This window comes from Akebia trifoliata, chromosome 5 (assembly GCF_017979445.1).
Source record: "Akebia trifoliata isolate Shusen 1 chromosome 5, ASM1797944v1, whole genome shotgun sequence".
NCBI lineage: Eukaryota > Viridiplantae > Streptophyta > Magnoliopsida > Ranunculales > Lardizabalaceae > Akebia > Akebia trifoliata.
The window spans coordinates 6,738,955-6,751,161 of NC_141379.1; the positions used below are offsets into that span (position 1 = coordinate 6,738,955).

At 35.1% G+C, this 12,207-nt stretch overlaps 1 protein-coding gene and 1 long non-coding RNA gene across 2 annotated transcripts; both read right to left on the reverse strand.

Moving 5' to 3' along the window:
- Positions 1-943: 943 nt before the first annotated feature.
- On the reverse strand, positions 944-1,473 carry LOC147401309 (uncharacterized). Its single transcript, XR_015178259.1, has 3 exons — positions 1,409-1,473; positions 1,237-1,306; positions 944-1,070 (listed from the first exon to the last, which is right to left on the reverse strand). It is a non-coding gene; the product is annotated as an uncharacterized LOC147401309 (long non-coding RNA).
- Positions 1,474-1,681: 208 nt separating this feature from the next.
- Positions 1,682-3,718, reverse strand: LOC147401310 (protein FAR1-RELATED SEQUENCE 5-like). The gene is made up of 2 exons (XM_086441679.1): positions 3,553-3,718; positions 1,682-3,420 (listed from the first exon to the last, which is right to left on the reverse strand). The coding sequence occupies exons 1-2, from the start codon at positions 3,716-3,718 to the stop codon at positions 1,682-1,684; spliced, it is 1,905 nt and encodes a 634-aa protein (XP_086297805.1).
- Positions 3,719-12,207: the final 8,489 nt, after the last annotated feature.

Here is a 12,207-nt window from a genome sequence, read left to right on the forward strand (position 1 = left end):
CAAAGCTTCCTTTTGGAAACTCTTCAAGGATGAAAATCCTTGAACCATTACAAGATTAGTAATTTGCTCTTTCACATGGCTAGACACAGTCTCCAAACCAGAAACGAATGCATCCGATGCACCGTGAGCTTTAGTTCTTTTGGGTTTACTCAACAATTGGAGATGCCCCATGATACTAGACTGTTTCATCTGACGAGGAGAATGGAAGGCAGAGGTAACCCTTTTGCCTAAAGTGCATGCTCGACTAGTTGAACCATTAGAGACACCCAATGGATTACCCTTAATTTTTCTCTCAGAAGCATTCAAAATGAACTCAACTGCCTTGTTGAGCGATGGACCCACTACTTTTTAGCTTCTAAAACTAGTGATAATTCAAATCCCATTTCGATTAGTTCAGCAATGATGTGATCAGAAGATGCGATGTTCCCTTGCATGATATAAAATCTGTGGAAAGAGAACATTAAGAACTCTTAATTCAAAATGGGAACCTAGATTTCGAACCACCGATGGCTCTGTTGTTGGGAAAATCATATAAATGACGATTTAAATCTTGAAATTCTGTTTAAAAAAATTAAATCGAAATTGACTTCTACAACAAAATAAATCACAAGAATTGCAAAGTTTATGTTTTGATTGCAATTTCTATACCTTAAATAGAAGTATCATTCATTTCTTCATGCTCGTTCCAAGTTAGACATATGTTTTGCACAAATAAGAATCCCTTGATGATTAAATGCTTATTTAACCAAAACAGTGGGGAAAAAAAATAAAATAAAAAGCTATAGTCTCATTGAAAGGATACCCAATGAGCTAAACCTACATAGATTTCAAAAGAAAATAAAAAAATCAAAATCTCAGTTACTAGTGAACAACAACTCAGAATTATATTCAACGAAACAACAAGGAATTAGAAGTCAAAAAAAGAAGAGTTACCTTAAACAAATGCGTTCCCGTGTGAGCATCCACAGCACTAAAAGGATCATCGAAAAGATATATATCAACATCTTGGTACTCATAGCAACAATTACCCGTATTCCAGGTTCTAGTAGTATTTGGTCAATTATAACATTCTGCAAATTTAGTAATCAAATCAATCAATAAACAACCAAAAAACACTAACCATACTTTCAGGAATTACCAAAAAGAGCAACTTAAGAAAATCAGTAAGTGAGAATATATTATATTCCAACAGACTAAGAAAATCATTAAGTGAGAATATATTCAAACATAATATACCCTCATTCCAAATGAAAGGCCTCGTGATCGCTCTCCATGTCTTTGCCCAATTCTTGTATATCATCAATTTCTGAGGAAAAATTCATAACTAAATAAATAAGACATTACTTAAAATTTATTTAATTAAATGCATTAAATCAAGTCATTAGTTTATAAAGATACTTATAATTACCTTGAATACAATCTTTTTTTTTTCTATTTGGATTCACATGACATATTCGCTTATCGTGTCCAAGTTTATGACAGAATGCACATTTTTTTTTCTTCTTTTGTTGGCTCAACTCAATACTGGATTTCAACTGACCTCTAGTATCAATTTTTTATTTTCCCTTGTCATCCTTCTTTCTACCCTTTGTTTGCGTGATATTCGGGTCTAAAAGTAACTGAGATAGGTTACATTTTCCTTTTTCATGTGCCTCTTCATTCGGTTGAGCAACAATTTCTTTCATTTCTTCCATTTTAATTGCATAATTTGTTTCGACAAATCATTTACGGCATTCGTGAAAAATGCATATGCTTTCATTGAAGATGATGCATAACTGGCTAATGTAGCAGTTTGTTTACACATGTTGCCATATCTTAATGCTTCGGAAGGTTCATAACCATCGATTGTTACTTGTACATCCATCACCCTAAATTTATTGGCTCCTTGTCTCCATCTCTCAATAATAAAGTGTGATGGTATAACATCAATGTCAAGATGTGTGAACACCTTTAAAAAATGCCGACAAACAATTCCAAGAAACTCAAATTTTTTACACCCGCATGTACCCTCGTAGGTATCCACATTTATTTTCAAAATAAATTCATCAGGCTCGCCAAACTTTATTTTCACAAAAAACGTATGAATTCCTTCTTCCATCTCCCTTCTTTCAACTTTATATCGAAAAACTTGGACCCATTCTTCCTTTAATTTTTCAAATATACTTCTCGTATAAACTGTTGCTGCATGTTTCAAAAGCAAGTCGTTATCATTGACACATCGAAACTTGTGCTCTGTCTCATAATCTTCATTACTCTCCCTTTTCAAAATATTTTTCAAAGCTTCTTCATACTTCACAACAAATTCTCTGAGATTTGTTGTCGAATTAACAAATCCATCAAAAAATGCATTGATGCTTTCGCTACGTCCAGTGGTATTCATACCAGCAAAAAAAGTTGTTCGATTATACGTAGGCACCCAAGATTCCCGTATTTCAAACAGGTGTTGCAACCATTCATTTTCTTCTAATCCATTTTCCTGAATCACATTATGCCACTGTTTTTCGAACTCTTCCCCAGAATATGTCGACCAAATACATTTTTCTATCTTACTTTTGAAAGTAGAATTTTCAAAGTATTTATGAGACAATTTCTCCGCAAATTTCTTCCGAATGTGCCAAATACATAGACGATGACGGCTGTTGGGAAAAACTTTGGCAATTGCATTCCTCATTGCCAAGTCCTGGTCTGTGATTATTGAAATTGGATGTTTTCCCCTCATAGCTTTAAGCCACATCTCGAACAACCATACAAAAGTAGTCTCTGTTTCATCTCCTAGAAGAGCGCATCCAAATTGGATAGATTGAAAATGATGATTGACTCCAGTAAACGGGGTGAACGGCATCTTGTACTTATTTGTCCTATAAGTAGTGTCAAATGTAACCACATCACCGAAATATTCATATGACAATCTTGACCTCGCATCCACTAAAAAAAAATTAATTGCTCTCCCATCTTCATCACATTGTATCCCATAGAAAAATTGTAGATTTTCATTTTGTTTTTCAATAAAGTACTCAAGTACACATTGTGCATCACCTCTTTCCAAATCCTGTCGCCTAACATTTCGAAGGTGATTGTAACAGTCTCTATCATCAAAACCGATCATATCTCCACGAAGAATTGATGGAACTTTATTAATTTGAATGTTCTGATTACGAAATGTTTCTGTTAGATCCTTAGCTACGCTTAGCATATTTTGATTCGACTTCATTTTCATTCTCCTCGATGGCGTGACAACCTTGTGATTATGATCATCGTTGAAAACCGACACTCTCCATTTTACTACACGTTGGTCGAATACAATGCGCATGTTTGCTTCACATCCACATTTAAAAGTAGAACAATTTCTTACAATTCTCTTCTTCCCCTTTTCATTCTCATCTGTTATCACATCTTCTTTTATCCTCTGTGTATGTTTGCCTTCATGTATGCAAACATATCTTATCCCAGTCACCGCATTTGAACCTCTTATCGTCCTTAAACTACTTCGTACACGAATACAAAACCCTTCCTGACGTCCCTATTCTTCATAGTATTTTTTTGCTTCCTCACTTGAATCAAAAACCATTTCAACATATGGTGCATTTAACTTTCGAACATCTTTGTTAGGACTGAGGCAATCAACACGTTCCCCAATATCTACTTCCATAATCGAAGATGATCCCACATTTTCATTCACATGCACACTTCCACACTTGTCAACGTCAATCGTATCCATGAAGAATTATCTAAAACAAATTAACAAAGTCCCAGTTGAGGTTAACTAAAATATATTGAAAGTTCTATTTATTCAACATCTAAATAATAATACAAAAGGAATTGCCAACTCATATTTCTTACATTCAAATCAGTGATACTCGAAGCTATCTAAAGGAACAAATGGAAAACCATTTCTAAAATCCTCAAAAGGATTAGTGGCATGTGTGTCAAATAGCTAGTTAACTTACCCCGGATAGCCTTAGAAAATATGACCAAATCTCTAAGGCCACTTCTAATGAATGAGTAAGTGATCAAAATTTACTTATTACATCCCCAATTTCATAAATAATTTATCACACCATAGTTAAATATCAAAACACACAATTCAAACATTACAAAAGCTTGGTTCAACTAATTATTTCAACATTACAAAGCGTCATAACACATTGAAACAACTTTAGGTGTCGTTTACAATTAGGATTAGGCTTATATAAAATCCTAAATCTAATAAATAATGAGAGAGTGTTTCTATTGGCACCCCAACTTTTACTTATTCTCAACATTACAAAGTGTTATAACACATTGAAACAACTTCAACAGTTATTTACAATTAGGATTATGATCATGTTAATGTTAAATCTAACAAATACAAATCTAAAACAAAACAAAAAATTTGAGAGTGTATTTCTAAATCTGTGAAGGTTTAGGATAATAAGCTATTCACAATTTAGTAGATAGAGAAAAATGCAGCTTACATAAGGCAGATTAACATGAACATAAACAATCATAAAAAAAAAAAAAAACGCATAGGAATTTCCATTCAAACCCATTTCTTCGAATTAAACACATAAGGATTGTAAAATTTTCAGTTAAACATATATAAAACTCAGAATAACTGAAGAAATTTAAAATAAAAAGTAATTAAGGGTTTCTGATTTCGTGGATACTTGGATATTTTGAATTTAGACAAACCCATACGTATAATATATCATAACTCAATATCAGTGAAACAAAGCAGCTTTCAAAACAAAATTTGTCGATGATTCGTCATAATCGATACATAAAAAAAATAAATGAAAAAAAAAATAAGAAAAAAAAATTAAGGGTTTACCTTAGGGTTTCTATTGGAGAGAGAGAGAGAGAGGGAGAGAGATGAGGACGAAGCCGAGGTTCTATCTTCGTTTCCAGCAGAGGGAGGGATGACGAGTTGGGTTTCTGTCGAGCTGGGGTTCGGCCGAGCTCTTCGTTTCTTCGCAACGACTTAGAGAGAGAGAGAGAGAGAGAGAGAGAGAGAGAGAGAGAGAGAGAGAGAGAGAGATGAGGAAGACGGCGATGGGGGTTGTCGCAAATATGAGTTTGAAGAGGACGAAGAAGACGAAGAGGAAGAAAGCTTTGGAAAAAATCATAACTATTTTTTAGAGAGAGATGAGGAAGACGGCGATGGGGGTTGTCGCATATGTGAGTTTGAAGAGAGCTTTGGAAGAAGACGAAGAGGAAGAAATTTGATCTGTTTTTGTGAAAGAGATGAGGAAGAGGAAGAGAAAAGAAATCTAAACTGTTTTTGGTTATTTGTTACGGGTAGGCATTTGCAAATAACGAATTCTCATTATTTTACCATCGAATAATTGATCTGGACCGTAGATCTAACGAAAATCGAATGGCTGACATCGGGGGTCGCGATGAGGGTCGAAATGGGGGTCGTTGGAACGCGACCCACACACACATATATATATATGGGAAATGTTCAGCACCCTAGGTTTTACCACACACTTTAACAAATGTTTTTTGTCCTACATGGTTTAGAAGTTTTGGAATGGGCTGATTTTTGGTGAGGATGATCTCTATGATTAGAAGATCATCCTCCCCAAAAATCAGCCCATTCTGAAATGTTTAGCCCCATGTTTACACGTTGAAAAATCGTGGACCGTCCATTTTTTGGAAACCATTTTTGATAGGGTTAGAAGTGTTGGAATGAGCTGATTTTTGGTGAGGATGATCTCCTCACCATAGAGATCATTCTCACCAAAAATCAGTCCATTCCAAAACTTCTAACCCATGTAAGACAAAATACGTTTGTTAAAGTGTGTGGTAAAGCTTAGGGTGCTGAACGGGACCCTATATATATATATATATAATGGCCAACTTTTTAGCAAACTTTTTGGCAAAACATTTTTCAAAACATGAGTTAGAGGTTTTGGAATGGGTTGATTTTTGGTGAGGATGATCTCTACGGTGAGGAGATCATCATCACCAAAAATCAGCCCATTCCAAAACTTCTAACCACATCAAAAACAGTTTACAAAAAATGGACGGTCCATGATTTTTCAGCTGGTAAACATGGGTTAGAAGTTTTAGAATTGGCTGATTTTTGGTGAGGATGATCTACTCATCGTAGAGATCATCCTCACCAAAAATCAGCCCATTCCAAAACCTCTAACCCATGTTTTGAAAAATGTTTTGCCAAAAAGTTTGCTAAAAAGTTTGCCCTTGAACGCTACCCATATATATATATATATATATAGGGAAATGTTCACCACCCTTAGTTTTACCACACACTTTAACAAACGTTTTTTGTCCTACATGGGTTAGAAGTTTTGGAATAAGCTGATTTTTGGTGAGGATGATCTCTATGATTAGAAGATCATCCTCTCCAAAAATCAGCCCATTCCGAAATGTTTAGCCCCTTGTTTACACGTTGAAAAATCGTGGACCGTCCATTTTTTGTAAATCAATTTTGATGGGGTTAGAAGTTTTGGAATGAGCTGATTTTTGGTGAGGATGATCTCCTCACCATAGAGATCATCCTCACCAAAAATCAGCTCATTCCGAAACTTCTAACCCATGTAAGACAAAACGCGTTTGTTAAAGTGTGTGGTAAAACTAAGGGTGGTGAACGGGACCCATATATATATATATAGGGAGGCGTTCGGAGGCATCAGTTTCGTCAGCCATTTTAACAAAAGTTACCCGACCGTTGGATATAATTAAATCGGACGGTCGAGATTGTTTATTACGTTTAAATGATAATTTATAGGTTTTTACTGCGCCATCCCTCATCTTTTGACTTATTAGTGTCACCTCCCTGACTAAAAAACAGCAGAGAGTGCTTATTACGTTCTCTCTCGTCTGTTCTCTCTAAAAGTCTCGAACAACCCTCCTCTTTCTCGCTGCAACTCCTCGACGAAAACCTCTCTCTCTCTCGCGACGCCGAAACCCTCGAACCTCCTCACTCTCACTCTCTCTCGTTGAAACCCTCCTCTCTCTCGCTGCAACTCCATCGACGAAGCATGAACACGAACACGAATGGCTCCTCTCTCTCGTCGAAACCCGAGATTTGCATCTGAGACACGATAGAAAAATAGAGGAAGCAGCATCAGTGAAGGAAAAAATAATTAAAAATGCAAATCAATCAAAGAATCATAAAAGAGAGAAAAAGATAAAGAATTTACATTCGAAAAATTGGTTTTCTGGTTTTGAGAAAACCCTCAACTTGTTGAATCTCTTGTGAGAAACTTTGAAAATAAGGGAACAGAAGACATGTCTCTGCATACATTTCTCTATACCTCTCTGCGTCTCTTTCCCTTACACACACACACAACAGAGTTTAAATAGAGATTTAATGGTGGTCACTCTCTCTATATCTCTATCTCTATCTCTTTCTTTTGCTGTCGTTATAATATACACAGGAGAGCAAAGAAAACGAAGAGAAGGACCGTCCGAACAGAGAGGGAGGGAGGATTCAACGAGAGCAAGAGAGAACGAGAGAACTGGTGTAGAACAAAACTCTCTGTTCTTCTTTCTTCGTTCTTTGGGTTTTAAGTTGAGGGGAGGTATCACTAAATCCTTAAAAGTTTAAGGATGGCGCTGTAAATAATGGAGGTTTTATAACTTACACGCAAATCAGCTAATTTTCAATCCACGCCGTCCGATTTAATTATATCCAACGGTCGGGTAACTTTTGTTAAAATGGCTGACGAAACTGATGCCTCCGAACGCCTCCCATATATATATATATATATATATATATATATATATGGGAAATGTTCAGCACCCTAAGTTTTACCACACACTTTAACAAACGTTTTTTGTCCTACATGGGTTAGAAGTTTTGGAATGAGCTGATTTTTGGTGAGGATGATCTTTATGATTAGAAGATCATCCTCCCCAAAAATCAGCCCATTCTGAAATGTTTAACCCCATGTTTACACGTTGAAAAATCGTGGACCGTCCATTTTTTGTAAATCAATTTTGATGGGGTTAGAAGTTTTGGAATGAGCTGATTTTTGGTGAGGATGATCTCCTCACCATAGAGATCATCCTCACCAAAAATCAGCTCATTCCGAAACTTCTAACCCATGTAAGACAAAACGCGTTTGTTAAAGTGTGTGGTAAAACTAAGGGTGGCGAACGGGACCCTATATATATATATGGGTACGGATTATAGGACATATGTAAAAACAATGTAATATAACAATTTTTCATAATATGGATGGTCGATTTATTAATAATTTGTAAATCACTTTTGATGGACTTAAAAGTTTCAGATTGAGTTGATTTTTTGTGAGGATAATCTTCTCATCATAAAGACCATCATCACAAAAAATCATCTCAATCCAAAACTTTTAACCCATATTTTGAAGAACCATTGTTTTTACATAGGTCTCATGATCCACCCCTTCTATATATATATATATATATATATATATATATAGGGTCCCGTTCGGCACCCTAAGTTTTACCACACACTTTAACAAACGCGTTTTGTCTTACATGGGTTAGAAGTTTTGGAATGAGCTGATTTTTGGTGAGGATGATCTCTATGGTGAGGAGATCATCCTCACCAAAAATCAGCTCATTCCAAAACTTCTAACCCCATCAAAATTGATTTACAAAAAATGGACGGTTCACGATTTTTCAACGTGTAAACATGGGGCTAAACATTTCGGAATGGGCTGATTTTTGGGGAGGATGATCTTCTAATCATAGAGATCATCCTCACCAAAAATCAGCTCATTCCAAAACTTCTAACCCATGTAAGACAAAAAACGTTTGTTAAAGTGTGTGGTAAAACTTAGGGTGATGAACATTTCCCATATATATATATATATATATATATATATATATATATAGGGGGGCGTTCAATGGCAAACTTTTTAGCCAACTTTTTGGCAAAACATTTTTTAAAACATGAGTTAGGAGTTTTGGAATGGGCTGATTTTTGGTGAGGATGATCTCTACGGTGAGGAGATCATCCTCACCAAAAATCAGCTCATTCCAAAACTTCTAATACCATCAAAAATAGTTTACAAAAAATGGACGGTCCACGATTTTTCAACTGGTAAATATGGGTTAGAAGTTTTGGAATGGGCTGATTTTTGGTGAGGATGATCTACTCACCGTAGAGATCATCCTCACCAAAAATCAGCCCATTCCAAAACCTCTAACCCATGTTTTGAAAAATGTTTTGCCAAAAAGTTTGCTAAAAAGTTTGCCCTTGAACGCTACCCATATATATATATATGGGTCAGGTTCAAGGGCCATATGAGAAAACATATAAGAAAACTTTCGACGGTAAATAAAATTTTAAAATATGGGTTAGAAATTTTGGATTGAGCTGATTTTTTGTGAGGATGATCTCTATGATGGAAAGATCATCAAAAAAAAAAAAAAAAAATCAGCCCAATCTGAAACTTCTAACCCCATTAAAAGTGATTTAGAATGTGGACCATCGATTTTTTACCAATTTTTATCACAAATTTGTAAATCACTTTTGATGGATTTAGAAGTTTCTGATTGAGCTGATTTTTTGTGATGATGATCTTCTCATCATAGTGACCATCCTTGCAAAAAATCAGCTCAATCCAAAACCTCTAACCCTTACTTTGAAAAACGAAAGTTTTCTCATATGTTTTCTCATATGGCCCTTGAACTTGACCCTATATATATATATATATATATATATAGGGCCGCGTTCCATGTACAAATATATCTACACATATCTCCATAAATCTGTTCATTCGTCCGATTAAACATAGATCTAACGGTCGAAATCTAATTTCGTCTTTTAAGTGAATGACTTCCGCGTTTTAACAATGCCCTTCCTCAAATGTTTTTTATTTACTTAGACCTCCCTCGCACAAATTAAGACTTTCGAAGAAAAATTTGATCCAACCTTCTCTACTACTCTCAAAAAAAAAAAAGAAAAAAAAAAAAAACCTAACCCTATTCTTGCCTCATTTCTCTCTCTGAATTCCCAAGCTCGATCTCTCTCTGCAACCCTAACCCTCCTCTATCTCTCTCTTTCTCAAATTTCTCTTGACCTCTCTCAGACGAAGACGCTCTTCGCCTCCGATCACTCTTACAAGAAGAAGAAGCTCTGATCTCGCACTTACTCTCGACTTCTTGCACGATTTTGCAGATCTCCAACGCTCTCGATCTCTCTTAGACGTATAATCTATTAGCCTCTCGAGCTCTCACTCTTGCAAAGTCATCTCTGTTTCTCAAGTTCTTATGAATACAATTTCTCTTTTGTGAGGGGGTGATGCATCCATTAGGATTTTCCCCTTTTACTTGTTTTTTTTTTTCTTCTTTTCTTTTCTTGTTCATCTTTTGGTTATGTAGTTAAGGGCTTCAGATTGTTTTACCTTTCTTAGTTTTTTAGATTGATTTCTCAATGATTCAACCAAGGATTCATAATAATTTTGTTTCTTGTTTACCTTTTAACCATGAATTAAAAACATGTAGATTCAGAGTGCATCAATCAAACCCATAATATTCCTAAATTGAATCGAAAATCGTCACATAATAAAAGAAAGGAGAGATCGAAATCAAAGGAAAAACCTTTTTTCCATTTTGTTCCTTATTCATCTGAGAATGAGAAAGAGAAAGAACTCTCTTCTCTAATGGTGTTTTGGGTTTTATTTTGTTGAGGGGGTGTAACTAAATAGATAAAAGTTAAAGGAGGGTAGAGTAAAAAATATTAAAATATTATAATTTATCACTTAAACTTAAAATAGATTTGAGTTGTTAGATCGAACGCGATCTAATGACTGAAATCGTTTGTGTGGATATGAGTAGATATATGTGTACACGGAACGCGACCCATATATATATATATGGGATCAAGATCTGTGTACACATAAAATTGGATAGCTCACCAAAAATCAGCTCAATCTGAAACTTTTAGCCCACATAAGTCAAAACACGTTGTAGATATATGAGTACATATTTATGGGGGCGGTTCAAGGGACATATGTAAAAACAATGGTTTTTCACAAAAAATCAGCTCAATCTGAAACTTCTAAATCCATCAAAAGTGATTTACAAATTATTGATAAAAATTGACAAAAAATCGACGGTCCACATTCTAAATCACTTTTAATGGGGTTAGAAGCTTCAGATTGGATTGATTTTTTTCGAATGATCTTCCCATCATAGAGATCATCCTCACAAAAAATCAGCTCAATCCAAAACTTCTAACCCATATTTTGAAAATTTATTAATGTTACATTGTTTTTACATATGTTTTTTCATATGTCCCTTGATCTTGACCCTATATATATTATATGAGTCTAGAGCAAATTAGCAAATTGGACACATAGAATTAATGCAACCCAATACTAATTGCTAAGAAAATTGTGTTTTTCTTCTTATATCAAGAGAATGTTTTTGGAATGTTGTCGGGTTAGGTTAAGGAGGCGTTTAATAACCATGGTTTTAAAACTCGTCTTGTCCATGAATGAGAACGAGTCATCTCGGACTAGGTATCTGATTTATTTGAGTTGTCTCGGATGAGATTTTAAAAAATGCCTTAGAATCAGTACAAACCTTGCCTTTGAGACAACGTATCAACTCATCTCATTGGTGGATGATAGTCGTCTAAACCATATTAGTAACCCAAGATTGGACTTTGAGGCATATGTGGCAGAGTTTTGGCCCACATTTGAGCTTTCATGAAAACGATGCATAAAACCTATTTGCTAGCTTGAACGTCCAAGGAGAATAAGGGAGTATAGATCCATACTGATTGCATAAACTCTCTGTAAGACCCTTGGCTTTGCACTTCTTATACATACTTACACTTGAATTACTGTGCAAGAGTTCAATTCAACCTCAACTTTGTATTCATTTTTTGACATTGATTCGAAAGTTTGGAGATTTTTTTTCTTTTATTTTGGGTTGAAATCGTAGTTGGATTTATCCAATACCACCAAGTATGTAAAGAATGACCGTGTCTTGAACAAATCAATGCATATTGAGAAATCAAGTTATAGAAGATAAAGTGAAGATGTGTCATGTAATACATACATTCATTAACATTTCTATCCATGATGCTATTTATGTATGATTTCCCCTCCTTAGAGCAATTGGTTCTTATTCGAGTAGGCTTCATGGTTGTAAACCTCTACCTGTTTTTCACAGGGTTGTATATCACGTGTTTGTTGCATGAGATGATTTGGATGACAATTTTGATTTACGTTTATTATTGCATGAAAGGTTTATTGGTTG

Bases quoted from the DNA above. Each gene is read 5' to 3' on its own strand.
- LOC147401310 (XM_086441679.1), bottom strand. From the start codon at position 3,718: ATGGATACGATTGACGTTGACAAGTGTGGAAGTGTGCATGTGAATGAA. The intron at 3,421-3,552 runs GTGAGGAAGCAA...GCATACATGAAG, and splicing joins TGAAATGGTTTTTGATTCAA to GCAAACATACACAGAGGATA.